General features: G+C 32.9%; 1 protein-coding gene across 1 annotated transcript in view; it reads left to right on the top strand.

Moving 5' to 3' along the window:
* The window catches only part of LOC149784989 (uncharacterized), a 73419-nt gene extending 53044 nt beyond the window's left edge, over nucleotides 1-20375 (top strand). Inside the window, exons 30-34 of the mRNA XM_089978669.1 lie at nucleotides 1658-1854; nucleotides 4690-4757; nucleotides 6697-6774; nucleotides 9047-9244; nucleotides 20252-20375. Of these exons, the coding sequence (XP_089834795.1) occupies nucleotides 1658-1854; nucleotides 4690-4757; nucleotides 6697-6774; nucleotides 9047-9244; nucleotides 20252-20299 (589 nt within the window). The 3' untranslated portion in view covers nucleotides 20300-20375. The remainder of the gene's footprint in view (nucleotides 1-1657; nucleotides 1855-4689; nucleotides 4758-6696; nucleotides 6775-9046; nucleotides 9245-20251) is intronic.
* Nucleotides 20376-20650: the final 275 nt, after the last annotated feature.

The raw sequence follows: 20650 nt of genomic DNA, 5'->3' as shown, positions 1-20650 counted from the left end.
ATTATGCAGTCAGTTGAATAAATAAATAAATACAGAACTTGGGTGTGAACCATGAGTGAAAATTGCATTTCTCTGAATGTAATGTATGTTGCAAATCAGAAAGCATTATAAGAACCAAAATTGGCCAGCTTGAGAAGTCCCTTTTATGGTATGTTGTGGCTGTATATATGTTTATGAGGGTAGAGAGGCCATTTCCTTATTTTTGAAAAGAGAACGTAGACAGACTATTTAGGCTAGACATAAGACACACTCTCTTGTATCAAGTCCTATATATAGCCTTCTTTGCTGTGTTATGGTTGTATCAAGTCCTATATATAGCCTTCTTTGCTGTGTTATGGTTCAAATTATTTTGCATTATATGAGTAAGAAGAAAGTCATTTGGTATTGAAGTTATGTATTAATGTAGGTATTATATTATTGTATACATTCAGTAATAGGGTTGCTTATTAATTGGCTGGTTATAGTTCCACCAATACACACACCTACTGATATCAGCCTTTGCTCAGGTGAATAGAAACAGACAGACAATAGAGCCATGCCTGAACATGGATCTTAACAAATGTAAAGCTGATTGAAAAATTCCCATTTAATTGAAATATGCAATAAAATATATTGGATCTTAGAAGGGTGTTTCTTTAAAATGAAATTTATGAAACGAGTGAATAATTTGCATGTTTTGAAAGCTCAATCAAGAAAATAGCATGTAAATTGAGTCTTTGAACTTTCATTCCAAATGAGCATGAATTTAAGATACTTTGATTTTATTGAATACAACTGCTGCATAGCATGCTATAAAAGGGCAATCATAGCATGCTATAAAAAGACAATCATAGCATGCTATAAAAGGGCAATCATAGCATGCTATAAAAGGGCACTCATAGCATGCTATAAAAAGGCAATCATAGCATGCTATAAAAGGGCAATCATAGCATGCTATAAAAGGCAATCATAGCATGCTATAAAAAGGCAATCATAGCATGCTATAAAAGGGCAATCATAGCATGCTATAAAAGGGCAATCATAGCATGCTATAAAATGGCAATCATAGCATGCTATAAAAGGGCAATCATAGCATGCTATAAAAAGGCAATCATAGCATGCTATAAAAGGGCAATCGAATAGCTCTGACATTTTGTCTTTATATTACATCATTTTTGTCATTCATGACATCATTAAGTATTCTTACATTATTTAATATGGAGAAAATAGTATTGCTCCATTGACATATATAACTGCAGTTAAGTGATAAAACATATTTAAAATGCCAGCATAACTTCACCTTTCAAGTGCCAATATGATCAATTTTAGGATGCAACAATGCCATGTTTGCTTATTTTGGGTCAAGACATTAACTGAGAAACAAACAGATGTTGGAGACATTAATGTCACATATACCATAATGTATACTTAAATATTTGTCTAGTTCTTTATTGAAATACCTTCTAATCAAAGCCTGAATTTTCTACATTTTGTCAAAAAAAATTAAAAAAATAGGTATGTTCCCAAACCATGATATATTTTGAACACTTTATAAAAACATGAAATAGGAACATGAGTGCAAAATATTACTGATGTACAGGTTCTAAACATGTTGCTATGAAGTTGCTTTTATGGAACGTTTTTTTAATGTCTTAACAAAATTTGAAATTCATTATAGTTTTACTATCGAACTTTGGGTGTATCTTCAAAATGGATCAAAATCCCATCCTGTTGCATGCACTGGTGACTTATCCATGTGTCTTTATGTGAATACTTCCTCCTTAACTGGGTTCTACGGAGAGACTGTGATTTCATCTTCTAACACACTAGAAACCCATAGATGGTACAGCATCAGTTACAGATATAGCCTTGGAGGTATGAAGAAATAATGTGCACACACATCATAAGTATTTTCAGTACCATTAAAAATACCAGCATCATACAAGAATTAATTTCTTAATGAACATGCTTGGCAATTATTTTAAAGATAACAGCGTAATAGCATAGAATTAGAACATCATGTAATCTTCCCCTTTCAAGGCTTACAAACACAATGGTTGCAAACTTTTCTAAACAAATTTCAAACATCATTTTTTTTCTAAATACATGTAGACTGAAGATACTAACACATTTCTCCACAGACACAACTGGACCCATGGAACATTAAAGCAGATGGCAGTCATGATAGCACAGTGGTTGTACCCATTCTTCAAAGATCAACATGTGAATCACACAAAACTGTTATGGTAGTCCTCTAGCAGTACTCTTTGATAAAATAAAGCAAAAATATTCAATTTCCCCCATTCTGTAAACAGTGAATACTGTACCTGGTACTTTAAAATATGTATCAAGAAATGAAAAAAGGAGCCTCTAACAAATATATTGAAAATCTCACCCAGATATACACACATACACAAACCAAAAATTCCTTACCAAGAACATGTTACTATTTTAGTCATGTTTCACATTCAACAAGACTGTATTAGAAGTGATTCTCAACTATGAAGCAGTCTTTCAGCTTTAGCTAAAATTAATACAGGATACCAATGCAAGAAAATCTAGCTAAATTAATACAGGGTACCAACGTAAGAAAATCTAGCTAAATTAATACAGGATACCAATGCAAGAAAATCTTGGCCCATGCTCAAAGAATTGCTGTGCACCTCATGACTTTGACCCCAAGTTAAATGTGTGTACTTTTTTTGTCACAAAATGAATGTTATTACTTTATAATGAGTTACATCGGGCATGAGCAAAATCCATCAAAGGGTTTTTAAATTATAAGCAAATGTAAATATTTAACCAAGCCAAACTGCAAATATTAACCAACTGTGACCTTGATGCAAGGTTATTGAAACACATTCATGTGTCTCAGTATTAATTACCTTTGCTTCATAATGAGTTGTTACATTTATAAACAGAATCTGTAAAGGATTTGAGAAATTTAAACGAATGAAACTCTTTGACCAAAATTCAATATGACTCTTCTTCGACCATGACCTTGATCCCAAGGTCAAAGGGGGGGAAATTGTGTGTATCCCAGAAGGAATCATTTCTATCACATAATAATTCATCTCAATTGTTACAAAATTATTTATGGGCTTTAGGGAATATAAACAAATGAATAACAGTATCCAAAACTTTAACAAATCCTTGACACTGAAACTGCTGGTGCCACAATAAAAGTAACTGCTGTGTCTCACTTTTCCACAAAAGTGGGCTCAATAAATGTATGTCTTGGAATGAGATGGGCTTGGAATACTTCCCATCAGTATTTTCCGAAAAATATATGTTGATAACACATATTTCTAAATCTACAAAGAAAATATTGCCATTTGTAAGACCTGTTCATTCCTGCCAGTATTTGTAAATGTAAATCAGATGCAAAACAGTATAAGGCTCTCCAAGATTTCATATATGAAAGCAAGGTAATATCTCCATTCAGAATCTCACGTAACACATAGGATTAAAGCTGTATGCCATACTAAACAAGAGGAAGTATATAAAACCTGGTTACATACTTTGCACATTATTTAGATGTGAAAAAGAGCTTTGGAGATCTTGCATACCTTTGCTGTACATGGAAAAAGTCCTCAAAATTTGGGAGATCTTGCATACTTTTGCTGTACATGGAAAAAGTCCTCAAAATTTGGGAGATCTTGCATACCTTTGCTATACATGGAAAAAGTCCTCAAAATTTGGGAGATCTTGCATACCTTTGCTATACATGGAAAAAGTCCTCAAAATTTGGGAGATCTTGCATACCTTTGCTATACATGGAAAAAGTCCTCAAAATTTGGGAGATCTTGCATACCTTTGCTGTACATGGAAAAAGTCCTCAAAATTTGGGAGATCTTGCATACTTTTGCTGTACATGGAAAAAGTCCTCAAAATTTGGGAGATCTTGCATACCTTTGCTATACATGGAAAAAGTCCTCAAAATTTGGGAGATCTTGCATACCTTTGCTATACATGGAAAAAGTCCTCAAAATTGTGTAATGTATCTGTTTCAAAATCTCTGACAGAATTAAATACCAAATGTTTGCACTTCAAGACTACCATAAAGAGTCTAAAGGATAATGTGATTAATTGCCATGCTCATAACAAGTGGCATTTGTAAACTTTGAAGTTGAATATTATTTCTGTTTAAATATACTTTAGGATTCTGAAAGTCAGAATGTGACATTGGTGATTATTTTGCAAGGTTTGCAGGAATTTCACCTCCATTTTGTTTCTAGAAATTAGTTTTGGGTAGTTTGATTTTCTTTTGAGACAAAAAAATTTTCACGCAAAATTTATTTTACTTCTTTTTCTATTCTGACACTAAACACTGCATATGGCACCTCTGACATCTTCCTTTGTACTTCATTTTTGTAAAAAGGTTTCTTTACCAAAAAAGAGCATGCAGTGTACAAAGCAACATTTTCTCTCAACCTAACAGAGCAACATTTTTTCTCAGCCAAAAAAACAAACAACACAACATTTTTTTTTCACCCAAAAAGACTTGGAATTTTCAGTACCATTGTTGTGATAAATGATCAAACGTTAGCCAATGTTTGCAGTTTTTGCAGAACTGAAAAATAAGACCTACAAACATAAAATACATATTTTTGCCTTAGTCTTCCATACTAAGAACCACATAAATGAATCAATTAAATAATATTTGGAACAAATTTTAACACAAATATTTTGAACTTTCCATTGAAACAGATGTTCTCCTTTCGCTGTTCATAAATGGAACCAAAGTTGCAGACAAAACAGCAAGTATTATAGACTGGGTATGTGAATGTATAGTCAAGGTACCTCATATTTCTGTCTCTCTCTCTCTATCACTATATAGACCACTCTGATGGCTTAGTGGTTAGAGCATCTACCTCTGATGCGGGAGGTTGTGGGTTCGATCCCCAGCCAAGTCATACCAAAGACTTTTAAAAATGGAATTAACAGCTGCCTTGCTTGGTGCTCAGCATTAAGAGGTTAGTGTTAGGACTGGTCATAGCGATATGACTGAACAATTGTTAAAGCTATGTTAAAAATTCAGATCACACATACACACTCTCACTATATATATATATATATATATATATATATATATATGTGTGTGTGTGTGTGTTTTAAAAAATAGGAAAATCTATAAACTTAAATTAGCTTGGTCAAAGATGTAAATTGAGCATTAGAAATCTTTTGCAGCTGGAGACAAGAAAGGACAGAGATTATGTAACTTTAGGAGGTGGAGAGTATGTAATATTAGAAGGGTGGAGAGTATGTAACATTATGTGGAGAATACGTAACATTAGAAGGGTGGAGAATATGTAACATTAGAAGAGTGGAGAGTATGTAACACTAGAAGGGTGGAGAGCATGTAACATTAGAAGGGTGGAGAGTATGTAACATTAGGTGGAGAATACGTAACATTAGGAGGGTGGAGAGTATATAACATTAGAAGGGTGGAGAGTATGTAACATTAGAAGGGTGGAGAGTATATAACATTAGAAGGGTGGAGAGTATATAACATTAGAAGGGTGGAGAGCATCTAACATCAGAAGAGTGGAGAGTATGTAATATTTGAAGTGTGGAGAGTATGTAACACTAGAAGGGTGGAGAGCATGTAGCATTAGAAGGGTGGAGAGTATGTAACATTAGGTGGAGAATATGTAACATTAGAAGGGTGGAGAGTATATAACATTAGAAGGGTGGAGAGTATATAACATTAGAAGGGTGGAGAATATGTAACATCAGGAGGGTGGAGAGTGTATAACATTAGAAGGGTGGAGAGTATATAACATTAGAAGGGTAGAGAGTATGTAACACTAGAAGGGTGGAGAGCATGTAACATTAGAAGGGTGGAGAATATGTAACATTAGAAGGGTGGAGAGCATGTAACATTAGAAGGGTGGAGAGTATATAACATTAGAAGGATGGAGAGTATGTAACATTAGAAGGGTGGAGAGTATGTAACATTAGAAGGGTGGAGAATATGTATCATTAGAAGTGTAGAGAATATGTAACATTAAAAGGGTGGAGAGTATGTAACATAAGAAGGATGGAGAATATGTAACATTAGAATAGTGGCAGGTATGTAACATTAGAAGGGTGGAGAGTATGTAACATTAGAAGGGTGAAGAATATGTAACATTAAAAGGGTGGAGAGTATGTAACATAAGAAGGGTGGAGAATATGTAACATTAGAAGGGTGGAGAGTATGTAACATTAGAAGGGTGGAGAGTATGTAACATTAGAAGGGTGGCAAGTATGTAACATTAGAAAGGTGGAGAGTATGTAGCATCAGAAGGGTGGAGAATACGTAACATTAGAAGGGTGGAGAGTATGTAACATTAGAAGAGTGGCGAGTATGTTACATTAGAAGGGTGGAGAGTATGTAACATTAGAAGGGTGGAGAGTATGTAACATTAGAAGGGTGGAGAGTATGTAGCAATAGAAGGATGGAGAAGTGCATACCATTCAAAAGAAATTAAAATAATTTCCAAAATCTAAGCTCTTGAAGATACAGACATTCATTCAAGATAAATAAGTGTAATTTTACCGGGACATTGAAAAAAGCAAGTGTATATAATAATCTATAAGATGTTTGTTCATGGTTAGCATATCTCAAAAGTGTGCTTTGAAAGATTATTGTATTTTCAAAAATGTCAATTATGCAATGACACATTTTCAGTTTGCTTCTCTGTGATATTAGGAATACATTTCTTCTTACAGGCAAACAAGACTGAAGAAAACATGACCCTTTATATAGGAACAGACAAAACCAACTTCATGCAAGGAATTGTAGATAAAGTATTTAATTTTATATCCATTTGTTGTTTATCATATTTCTGTTTTATTTTATTACTTATTTATTTATCCATTTGATGTTTATTTAATTTTAATCAGTTTCTATCTTTGACTTATATTCTCAACATTTACATTTAGATCCTCATTTTTCAATAGGTCTCATCAAATAGTATTTAAACAAAATAGATCCTCATTTTCAATAGGTCTCATAAAATAGTATTTAAACAAAACAGATGCTCATTTTTCAATAGGTCTTATAAAATAGTATTTAAACAAAATATATCCTCATTTTTCAATAGGTCTCATAAAATAGTATTTAAATAAAATAGATCCTCTTTTTTCAATAGGTCTCACAAAAAAGTATTTAAACAAAATATATCCTCATTTTTCAATAGGTCTCATAAAATAGTATTTAAACAAAACAGATCATTTTTCACTAGGTCTCGTAAAATAGTATTTAAACAAAATATATCCTCATTTTTCAATAGGTCTCATAAAATATTATTTAAACAAAATAGCAAATGATGTAGGTATTAAGATCTCAAAAAAAGTAAAAACAAATCAGTGAATAGTTTGAATAACTTTAAAATGAACATTTAGAACAAAATCACCAAAGTTGGTATATATATCGTGCAAGCCATGGGAGGAAACATTGATGTGAGCCATATATATTTTATTATTCAATATAATAAATACTGGTACCGATATAGATCTATCATACACACACACACACACACACACACACACATATATATATATATATACATTCCAGAGCATTGCTTCATCTGAGCCTCTTGTGCTAGTCCTCATAAAGTGTACATTGTATATTATTTTACAGATATGAATGTATAGTATTGCTCTCTGACACTTAAACCTTTCTTTCCCATCCAAAAATTCATATCTTACATATTATTTTTCCAGGTGAGAAGCTTGTGCTAGTCCTCATAAAGTGTACATTGTATATTATTTTACAAATATGAATGTATAGTATTGCTCTCTGACACTTAAAACTTTCTTTCCCATCCAAAAATTCATATCTTACATATTATTTTTCCAGGTGAGAAGCTTGTGCTAGTCCTCATAAAGTGTACATTGTATATTATTTTACAGATATGAATGTATAGTATTGCTCTCTGACACTTAAACCTTTCTTTCCCATCCAAAAATTCATATCTTACATATTATTTTTCCAGGTGAGAAGCTTGTGCTAGTCCTCATAAAGTGTACATTGTATATTATTTTACAGATATGAATGTATAGTATTGCTCTCTGACACTTAAAACTTTCTTTCCCATCCAAAAATTCATATCTTACATATTATTTTCCAGGTGAGAAGCTTGTGCTAGTCCTCATAAAGTGTACATTGTATATTATTTTACAGATATGAATGTATAGTATTGCTCTCTGACACTTAAACCTTTCTTTCCCATCCAAAAATTCATATCTTACATATTATTTTTCCAGGTGAGAAGCTTGTGCTAGTCCTCATAAAGTGTACATTGTATATTATTTTACAGATATGAATGTATAGTATTGCTCTCTGACACTTAAAACTTTCTTTCCCATCCAAAAATTCATATCTTACATATTATTTTTCCAGGTGAGAAGCTTGTGCTAGTCCTCATAAAGTGTACATTGTATATTATTTTACAGATATGAATGTATAGTATTGCTCTCTGACACTTAAAACTTTCTTTCCCATCCAAAAATTCATATCTTACATATTATTTTCCAGGTGAGAAGCTTGTGCTAGTCCTCATAAAGTGTACATTGTATATTATTTTACAGATATGAATGTATAGTATTGCTCTCTGACACTTAAACCTTTCTTTCCCATCCAAAAATTCATATCTTACATATTATTTTCCAGGTGAGAAGCTTGTGCTAGTCCTCATAAAGTGTACATTGTATATTATTTTACAGATATGAATGTATAGTATTGCTCTCCGACACTTAAACCTTTCTTTCCCATCCAAAAATTCATATCTTACATATTATTTTCCAGGTGAGAAGCTTGTGCTAGTTCTCATAAAGTGTACATTGTATATTATTTTACAGATATGAATGTATAGTATTGCTCTCTAACACTTAAACCTTTCTTTCCCATCCAAAAATTCATATCTTACATATTATTTTCCAGGTGAGAAGCTTGTGCTAGTCCTCATAAAGTGTACATTGTATATTATTTTACAGATATGAATGTATAGTATTGCTCTCTGACACTTAAACCTTTCTTTCCCATCCAAAAATTCATATCTTACCTATTATTTTCCAGGTGAGAAGCTATGATATTGCTCTTTCTGATTCTGAGATTCTCAGTCACGTGAAACTACCACACTTGTACAGATCAACATTACAAGGTTACGCTAATGTAGAGTTTGAGATGCAAGAGGAAACGGGATCTTATGCTCTTCCAAATTCTGGAATATTAAACATTACAGGAAAATTACATGGGGAACCCAAATTTGTCATGGTAAATAATTATTGGATATTTGAAATATTTCTCAATTCCATCCTTTTCTTGACAAGTCAGATTAAGTCTCAGAAGCATGCGATTGATCTTTTGACAAGTAATATGTCAAGTAATTGTTTTCAAATTCCTAACCCTACATTAGGAAATATACCATATTTATCAGACAAATTAATTCAGGTAACTAATTTGTATAAAAAATGGCAAAACAATAAACTATACTAATCTAATTGTTAATGTTTTGACCTATTTTGTAATATTCTGTCATGTATTTCCTGAAATGAACACTTTTTCTAAGAATAACACCAAAACGAAGAAAACTAACATCTAAATTTTATCTCTTTGGTTATGACAGTTCCTCATTTATATTTAAAAACAGAACAGACAACTAAAAATCATATGCATTCTTGTCATGGGTTTTAACATAGCTTTAAAGAAAATACATGCTAGAAAGTAAATGCCTGTGTTGATTCACAGAGTATGACTTTAAAATAATTCCAATTTGTATTGTGTAAACTTTAGCATTGTATTCTTTGTCAGATCGAAGAAATCTACTTAAAGGAGACCAGAAACCAATGGAAATATAGAATAATAATAAAAGTACTATAGCAGAAAACCTTTTTCTAAAGTATCATCTGCGATCATAATGCCAATTTTAAAATATTGGCCTATCTTCTAGGAGCTGAATTTCCGTGACCTTGTATGCAAAATTTCCGCGCCTATTCGGTTACTTTCGGGATGTGACGTCATAGTAGCGACTCCAGCAGCCCAAGTGGGAGTTGCCAGAGTAAAAGACAATACCGTTTGGGTTGCTTACGGATGTAATAGAACATTAAGAAAAGCCTGTGGACAACATTTTTTTTCTTTTCCGAAAGATAAAGGCATAATGAAAGAATGGATACATTATTACAAACGAGTCAATTTCAAAGCAACACCATACAGCACTATGTGCTCGTTACATTTCTCAAAGGACTGTTACGAGAGGGATTCTGAAAAAATGTCAGCTCAAGGATACGCAAATGCTAGGCCTAGACTAAAAGTTGGCGCTGTTCCAGACATAACATTGAATATTTTAAATCCTGGGAAAAGTGTTAAATGTGCGAGTTACGAAAATAGGCAGAAGGCTGAGTAAGTGACCACAAAATGCAACAATCAATTCACAGATCTTTTATCTACACCAGCAGTGCTAAAAATAAATCTGATAGCCCGACACCCTGGGCCCCTCTGGCTTTAGTTCTGACCAATCCTGTATTCAAAGTGAGGTGCCCGTCAGGCTTGTCGAAACAAAAATTGTTTGCCTGAGGAAACTTTGATCGCGCTGGTGAAATGAGTAAATGTATTTTCAAGATGTCGACATACATGCCTTAACACGGCACAATCTAAATCAAATCACTACTGTCCAAAGTGTAATTTAGATTTGATTTTAATCAAATGGAGGCTTTGCCAAAAATAATATTCTAAACCTGTCATGTTTCGAGAAAACACAATTTTCAGTAATTTTATAAAAATTACAAATTTAAAAAAAAATAATTGTATACATGTAGTATGTATAAACAGTAATCTGTAATGAGTGGAATGGATATAAAACTATTCCTTGGGCAGTTTAAATAGCAGCGATTAAAAGAAAAGAGGTCAAAGTTTCACATTAAATGGCTGACAATAGAAACTGGAGGGGGGGGGGAACACTATTGACCCAACACTTGCCCCAATGTGCGAGCGCCCATTTGACGTACCTTTTCTCCAAGTGATACGCCTTATTATTCCCCCAGGACAAGCCCATTTTGCCTATTCTGGTCAGCTCTGGCTAAATTGCAAAATAGCTAAAGTTTTAATTTAAGTACGCAAACAATAAAGCCGGTGTGACTAATGAACAGACTCCTTATCTTTGCATTGGTCTTGTGAAAAGGACTGCCCTTCGGACATACTTCAAAGAAACCATGTTCGACAGTGTGTGTATGTGTAAGCACCAGCAATTGATTGCCAAAATAAACGATGCCTATTTTGTTGTTACTTACGATGCCATGGACTTCAGCAGTGGCGTCGCTAGGGGGGTGTGGGGGTGCAGACCACACCGGGTGACACCATCTCAGAGGAGTGACACCAAAATGAAAAATTGCAAATTTTACAGAGCACACACTGCTCGGTCTAGTCGGATTTCATAAGCGGATAACCGATCATAGTTAAATACATGACTAGCAGGCACAGCAGTGGCGTCGCTAGGGGGATGCGGGGGGTGCAGACTGCACCGGGTGACACCATCAGAGGGGGTGACACCAAAATGACATTACTAAGGATTCTGTATGGTCTGTTACGGAAGGAGGACCATGGGGGTGACACCATGAGCTACTGCACTGGGTGACACCAACCCGAGTGACGCCACTGGACTTCAGGTTTAAGTCTTAATGCATTTTACACTGTTTGCTGAACAAAATATTTATTCAGAATTAGTTCTTTAGGGCCACATATACTGCATGGTATATTTTGTTTTATTCCTTGTAATTTAATCATGGTAATTAAACTTTACATATACGGTAGAGGAATGTCAGGTGTTAACTGGCCGAGTTTCTTCCGCGGAAATGGAGATGCGATTTTGTTTGCAGAGAAAATTTCACAGTGATCATTCATTTAAGCTAATTGGTGACAATTTTATTCTTTTAATTTTTTTCTACTATAGTACTGTTGTAGTTGTTTAAAAACATCTGAAATTTACTTGAATAATGTTTAATGTTCACGTTCTATTTACTGAAGAAGAAAAAAAGAAAAAAACTGTTGTGTAATATTAATTATTTCGTCCAGTGCCGGATTTAGACGTGTGTGCGTGTGATTTGAATTCTTAACGTAGCTTTAACAATTTTTCAGTCATATCACTACGATGTCTGCAGTGTGGCAGTTTAGACTGTGGATTGCATACGTTATATCTATTTATAAATGGTTTGGGGTTGGGTTTTTTTCACCTGACAAATGAAAATTGACAGACATAATGTAATAATCGGGACTTCGCTGCGAAAAATTTAGAGATATTACGAGATCGGGATGTAGATGAGGAAATACCCCCAAAATCGGGAGGTTTTTCTCCCGGCTTGAGAGTTGACAGGTACGAACTCCTCCAGGCTTGTGGAATTTCAGTCATGGCTTGAGTTTATTTAAGTCACCAGCCTGGAGCCTGTGCCTAATAAATTTCTTTAAGCACTGACCAGTTCAGTACATAAACTATTATATCAGACTGCAGTTTCAAGTTTTGAATGTGCATCCCAAATGTGGTCTCCTTCCGTCTGCCTCGCTCGCCAATGTTTATGTTTGTATACGAGGACTGGTTAGTATAGTGTCATGGTACCACGTGATCTGTCGTCTCATGAAAACTCGGAAAAACTCGGCAATTTACGGAATCGTGGTATCTTCCATGCAATAAATCACTACCCCCTTACGATATTTAATTTCTAAACATGACAGTCGGATTAAAATCTGTAGAGAATTACATACGTAAAAGGAAAATTTTGATTTCTAGTCTCCTTTAAAAGATAAATATTTGTGATAGATAACTTCAGTGGTGATAGGATGTTTATGTAAACTATATTATCAATAAGCATTTTTAATAGCAATTAAAGGAAGTATATCGTACTGGTTCCATGAATAAGCCTCCTTAAATTAGATATAATAGTTTAGTTTCTTTGTAGGACGTACATGTGTATATCATACCGGTTCCATGAAAACACCTCCTTAAATTAGATACAACAGTTTAGTTTTTTTGTAGGAAGTATATTGTACCAGTTCCATGAATACACCTCCTTAAATTAGATACAACAGTTTAGTTTCTTTGTAGGAAGTATAATGTACCAGTTCCATGAATACGCCTCCTTAAATTAGATATAAAAACAGTTTAGTTTCCTTGTAGGAAGTATATCATACCGGTTCCATGAATACACCTCCTTAAATTAGATATAAGTTTATTTTTTTTGTAGGAAGTATATCGTACCAGTTCCATGAATACGCCTCCTTAAATTAGATATAATAGTTTAGTTTCTTTGTAGGAAATATATCGTACTGGTTCCATGAATATGCCTCCTTAAGTTAGATATATTAGCTTAGTTTCTTTGTAGGAAGTATATCGTACCAGTTCCATGAATACGCCTCCTTAAATTAGATATAATAGTTTAGTTTCTTTGTAGGAAGTATATCGTACTGGTTCCATGAATATGCCTCCTTAAGTTAGATATATTAGTTTAGTTTCTTTGTAGGAAGTATATCGTACCAGTTCCATGAATACGCCTCCTTAAATTAGATATAATAGTTTAGTTTCTTTGTAGGAAGTATATCGTACTGGTTCCATGAATACACCTCCTTAAATTAGATATAAGTTTATTTTTTTTGTAGGAAGTATATCGTACCAGTTCCATGAATATGCCTCCTTAAATTATAAAAACAGTTTAGTTTCTTTGTAGGAAGTATATCGTACTGGTTCCATGAATACACCTCCTTAAATTAGATATAAGTTTATTTTCTTTTGTAGGAAGTATATCGTACCAGTTCCATGAATACGCCTCCTTAAATTATAAAAACAGTTTAGTTTCTTTGTAGGAAGTATATTGTACTGGTTCCATGAATACACCTCCTTAAATTAGATATAAGTTTATTTTTTTAGTAGGAAGTATATCGTACCAGTTCCATGAATACGCCTCCTTAAATTATAAAAACAGTTTAGTTTCTTTGTAGGAAGTATATCATACTGGTTCCATGAATACACCTCCTTAAATTAGATATAAGTTTATTTTTTTTGTAGGAAGTATATCGTACTAGTTCCATGAATACGCCTCCTTAAATTATAAAAACAGTTTAGTTTCTTTGTAGGAAGTATATCATACTGGTTCCATGAATACACCTCCTTAAATTAGATATAAGTTTATTTTTTTTGTAGGAAGTATATCGTACCAGTTCCATGAATACGCCTCCTTAAATTATAAAAACAGTTTAGTTTCTTTGTAGGAAGTATATCGTACTGGTTCCATGAATACACCTCCTTAAATTAGATATAAGTTTATTTTTTTTGTAGGAAGTATATCGTACCAGTTCCATGAATATGCCTCCTTAAATTAGATATAATAGTTTAGTTTCTTTGTAGGAAGTATATCGTACTGGTTCCATGAATATGCCTCCTTAAGTTAGATATATTAGTTTAGTTTCTTTGTAGGAAGTATATCGTACCAGTTCCATGAATACGCCTCCTTAAATTAGATATAATAGTTTAGTTTCTTTGTAGGAAGTATATCGTACTGGTTCCATGAATACACCTCCTTAAATTAGATATAAGTTTATTTTTTTTGTAGGAAGTATATCGTACCAGTTCCATGAATATGCCTCCTTAAATTATAAAAACAGTTTAGTTTCTTTGTAGGAAGTATATCGTACTGGTTCCATGAATACACCTCCTTAAATTAGATATAAGTTTATTTTTTTTGTAGGAAGTATATCGTACCAGTTCCATGAATACGCCTCCTTAAATTATAAAAACAGTTTAGTTTCTTTGTAGGAAGTATATTGTACTGGTTCCATGAATACACCTCCTTAAATTAGATATAAGTTTATTTTTTTTGTAGGAAGTATATCGTACCAGTTCCATGAATACGCCTCCTTAAATTATAAAAACAGTTTAGTTTCTTTGTAGGAAGTATATCGTACTGGTTCCATGAATACACCTCCTTAAATTAGATATAAGTTTATTTTTTTTGTAGGAAGTATATCGTACCAGTTCCATGAATACGCCTCCTTAAATTATAAAAACAGTTTAGTTTCTTTGTAGGAAGTATATCATACTGGTTCCATGAATACACCTCCTTAAATTAGATATAAGTTTATTTTTTTTGTAGGAAGTATATCGTACCAGTTCCATGAATACGCCTCCTTAAATTAGATATAATAGTTTAGTTTCTTTGTAGGAAGTATATCGTACTGGTTCCATGAATATGCCTCCTTAAGTTAGATATAATAGTTTAGTTTCTTTGTAGGAAGTATATCGTACCAGTTCCATGAATACGCCTCCTTAAATTAGATATAATAGTTTAGTTTCTTTGTAGGAAGTATATCGTACCAGTTCCATGAATACGCCTCCTTAAATTAGATATAACAGATTAGTTTCTTTGTAGGAAGTATATCGTACTGATTCCATGAATACGCATTCTTAAATTAGATATAACAGTTTAGTTTCTTTGTAGGAAGTATATCATACCAGTTCCATGAATACGCCTCCTTAAATTAGATATAATAGTTTAGTTTCTTTGTAGGAAGTATATCATACCAGTTCCATGAATATTCCTCCTTAAATTAGATACAACAGTTTAGTTTCTTTGTAGGAAGTATATCATGCTAGTTCCATGAATACACCTCCTTAAATTAGATACAACAGTTTAGTTTCTTTGTAGGAAGTATATCGTACTGGTTCCATGAATACACCTCCTTAAATTAGATACAAGTTTATATTTTTTGTAGGAAGTATATCGTACCAGTTCCATGAATACGCCTCCTTAAATTAGATATAAAAACAGTTTAGTTTCTTTGTAGGAAGTACATCATACTGGTTCCATGAATACGCCTCCTTAAGTTAGATATAATAGTTTAGTTTCTTTGTAGGAAGTATATCGTACCAGTTCCATGAATACGCCTCCTTAAATTAGATATAATAGTTTAGTTTCTTTGTAGGAAGTATATCGTACTGGTTCCATGAATACGCCTCCTTAAATTAGATATAATAGTTTAGTTTCTTTGTAGGAAGTATATCGTACCAGTTCCATGAATACGCCTCCTTAAATTAGATATAACAGATTAGTTTCTTTGTAGGAAGTATATCGTACTGATTCCATGAATACGCATTCTTAAATTAGATATAACAGTTTAGTTTCTTTGTAGGAAGTATATCATAACAGTTCCATGAATACGCCTCCTTAAATTAGATATAATAGTTTAGTTTCTTTGTAGGAAGTATATCATACCGGTTCCATGAATATTCCTCCTTAAATTAGATACAACAGTTTAGTTTCTTTGTAGGAAGTATATCATGCTAGTTCCATGAATACACCTCCTTAAATTAGATACAACAGTTTAGTTTCTTTGTAGGAAGTATATCGTACTGGTTCCATGAATACACCTCCTTAAATTAGATACAAGTTTATATTTTTTGTAGGAAGTATATCGTACCAGTTCCATGAATACGCCTCCTTAAATTAGATATAAAAACAGTTTAGTTTCTTTGTAGGAAGTACATCATACTGGTTCCATGAATACGCCTCCTTAAGTTAGATATAATAGTTTAGTTTCTTTGTAGGAAGTATATCGTACCAGTTCCATGAATACGCCTCCTTAAATTAGATATAATAGTTTAGTTTCTTTGTAGGAAGTATATCGTACCAGTTCCATGAATACGCCTCCTTAAATTAGATATAAAAACAGTTTAGTTTCTATGTAGGAAGTATATCGTACTGGTTCCATGAATATGCCTTCTTAAGTTAGATATAATAGTTTAGTTTCTTTGTAGGAAGTATATTGTACCAGTTCCATGAATACGCCTCCTTAAATTAGATATAATAGTTTAGTTTCTTTGTAGGAAGTATATCGTACCAGTTCCATGAATATGCCTCCTTTAGTTAGATATAATAGTTTAGTTTCTTTGGAGGAAGTATATTGTACCAGTTCCATGAATACGCCTCCTTAAATTAGATATAATAGTTTAGTTTCTTTGTAGGAAGTATATCGTACTGATTCCATGAATACGCCTCTTTAAATTAAATATAACAAGTTTAGTTTCTTTGTAGGAAGTATATCATACCGGTTCCATGCATACGCCTCCTTAAATTAGATATAATAGTTTAGTTACTTTGTAGGAAGTATATCATACTGGTTCCATGAATACGCCTCCTTAAATTAGATATAACAGTTTACTTTCTTTGTAGGAAGTATATCATACCGGTTCCATGAATACGCCTCCTTAATTTAGATACAACAGTTTACTTTCTTTGTAGGAAGTATATCGTACTGGTTCCATGAATACACCTCCTTAAATTAGATACAACAGTTTAGTTTTTTTGTAGGAAGTATATTGTACCAGTTCCATGAATACACCTCCTTAAATTAGATACAACAGTTTAGTTTCTTTGTAGGAAGTATAACGTACCAGTTCCATGAATACGCCTCCTTAAATTAGATATAAAAACAGTTTAGTTTCTTTGTAGGAAGTATATCATACTGGTTCCATGAATACACCTCCTTAAATTAGATATAAGTTTATTTTTTTTCTAGGAAGTATATTGTACCAGTTCCATGAATACGCCTCCTTAAATTATAAAAACAGTTTATAGTTTCTTTGTAGGAAGTTTATCATACTGGTTCCATGAATACGCCTCCTTAAGTTAGATATATTAGTTTAGTTTCTTTGTAGGAAGTATATCGTACCAGTTCCATGAATATGCCTCCTTAAATTAGATATAATAGTTTAGTTTCTTTGTAGGAAGTATATCGTACTGGTTCCATGAATATGCCTCCTTAAGTTAGATATAATAGTTTAGTTTCTTTGTAGGAAGTATATCGTACCAGTTCCATGAATACGCCTCCTTAAATTAGATATAATAGTTTAGTTTCTTTGTAGGAAGTATATCGTACCAGTTCGATGAATATGCCTCCTTAAATTAGATATAACAGATTAGTTTCTTTGTAGGAAGTATATCGTACTAGTTCCATGAATACGCCTCCTTAAATTAGACACAACAGTTTAGTTTCTTTGTAGGAAGTATATCGTACTGATTCCATGAATACGCATCCTTAAATTAGATATAACAGTTTAGTTTCTTTGTAGGAAGTATATCATACTGGTTCCATGAATACGCCTCCTTAAATTAGACACAACAGTTTAGTTTCTTTGTAGGAAGTATATCGTGCTGGTTCCATGAATACACCTCCTTAAATTAGATACAACAGTTTAGTTTCTTTGTAGGAAGTATATCGTACCAGTTCCATGAATACGCCTCCTTAAATTAGGTATAATAGTTTAGCTTCTTTGTAGGAAGTATATCATACCGGTTCCATGAATACGCCTCCTTAAATTAGACACAACAGTTTAGTTTCTTTGTAGGAAGTATATCGTGCTAGTTCCATGAATACACCTCCTTAAACTAGATACAACAGTTTAGTTTCTTTGTAGGAAGTATATCATACCGGTTCCATGAATACGCCTTCTTAAATTAGACACAACAGTTTAGTTTTTTTGTAGGAAGTATATCGTGCTGGTTCCATGAATACACCTCCTTAAATTAGATACAACAGTTTAGTTTCTTTGTAGGAAGTATATCATACCAGTTCCATGAATACGCCTCCTTAAATAAGATATAAAAACAGTTTAGTTTCTTTGTAGGAAGTATATTGTACTGGTTCCATGAATACACCTCCTTAAATTAGATATAAGTTTATATTTTCTGTAGGAAGTATATCGTACCAGTTCCATGTATACGCCTCCTTAAATTAGATATAAAAACAGTTTAGTTTCTTTGTAGGAAGTATATCATACTGGTTCCATGAATACGCCTCCTTAAGTTAGATATAATAGTTTAGTTTCTTTGTAGGAAGTATATCGTAACAGTTCCATGAATATGCCTCCTTAAATTAGATATAAAAACAGTTTAGTTTCTTTGTAGGAAGTATATCGTACCAGTTCCATGAATACGCCTCCTTAAATTAGATATAAAAACAGTTTAGTTTCCATGTAGGAAGTATATCGTACTGGTTCCATGAATATGCCTTCTTAAGTTAGATATAATAGTTTAGTTTCTTTGTAGGAAGAATATTGTACCAGTTCCATGAATACACCTCCTTAAATTTGATATAATAGTTTAGTTTCTTTGTAGGAAGTATATCGTACCGGTTCCATGAATATGCCTCCTTAAATTAGATATAACAAATTAGTTTCTTTGTAGGAAGTATATCGTATTGATTCCATGAATACGCCTCCTTAAATTAGATGTAACAAGTTTAGTTTCTTTGTAGGAAGTATATCATACCGGTTCCATGCATACGCCTCCTTAAATTAGATATAATAGTTTAGTTACTTTGTAGGAAGTATATCATACCAGTTCCATGAATACGCCTCCTTAAATTAGATATAACAGTTTAGTTTCTTTGTAGGAAGTATATCGTACTGGTTCCATGAATACGCCTCCTTAAATTAGATACAACAGTTTAGTTTCTTTGTAGGAAGTATATCGTACCGGTTCCATGAATATGCCTCCTTAAATTAGATACAACAGTTTAGTTTCTTTTTAGGAAGTATATCGTACTGGTTCCATGAATACACCTCCTTAAATTAGATATAAGTTTATTTTTTTTGTAGGAAGTATATCGTACCAGTTCCATGAATACGCCTCCTTAAATTAGATATGAAAACAGTTTAGTTTCTTTGTAGGAAGTATATCATACTGGTTCCATGAACACGCCTCCTTAAGTTAGATATAATAGTTTAGTTTCTTTGTAGAAAGTATATCGTACCAGTTCCATGAATACGCCTCCTTAAATTAGATATAATAGTTTAGTTTCTTTGTAGGAAGTATATCGTACCAGTTCCATGAATACGCCTCCTTAAATTAGATATAAAAATAGTTTAGTCTTTTTGTAGGAAGTATATCGTACTGGTTGCATGAATATGCCTCCTTAAGTTAGATATAATAGTTTAGTTTCTTTGTAGGAAGTATATCGTACCAGTTCCATGAATACGCCTCCTTAAATTAGATATAATAGTTTAGTTTCTTTGTAATAAGTATATCATACCGGTTCCATGAATACACCTCCTTAAATTAGATACAACAGTTTAGTTTCTTTGTAGCAAGTATCCATAGTTTCAACCCTATGAGTAGCACAAATTATCACAGCTCATGCACTTAACAATTTTGATTTGTTTGAGGGGGGATTTTCATGTGTTGAATAAATGTTAAATTCTTTCCAAATAATAAATATGCTTTCTTGCGGTGACTATCTTTTCAGAGTCTTCAAGATAATGTGCAGTTCAGAATAGCATACCCAGCAAACTGAAGTTGTGACTCCATCATCATGAACAGATTTCTATTTTTAGCCTCATTTCAATACAGTGTTCAGTAACATATCTGAATATGTTCTTTGGTGTTTCTTTTCATGCACTGTGGTATATTCACATTCATAGCACATTTTCTCTTTAACACATTGGCACACAAGTTGGGCTTTATTGTAAGTAAGCTTGTCTTCTGCATCTTAAAGGCAGTTTTTCTACAAAATCCATAAAACTGCTTTGATCTTCTTCACTATTTTTCATCTGATGTTGAAAATGTTTTTGCTTTTATAGTTGTGGCTTTTGTCATAAAAAAGCATCTTACATCTGTGTGTACTGCATGTGCAGTATTGTACATT

The sequence above is a fragment of the Sinohyriopsis cumingii genome, chromosome 13, assembly GCF_028554795.1.
Source record: "Sinohyriopsis cumingii isolate HCF-2022 chromosome 13, ASM2855479v2, whole genome shotgun sequence".
NCBI lineage: Eukaryota > Metazoa > Mollusca > Bivalvia > Unionida > Unionidae > Sinohyriopsis > Sinohyriopsis cumingii.
The sequence above is the reverse complement of the archived record's forward strand: the minus strand, read 5'-3'. Positions and strand labels throughout refer to the sequence as shown.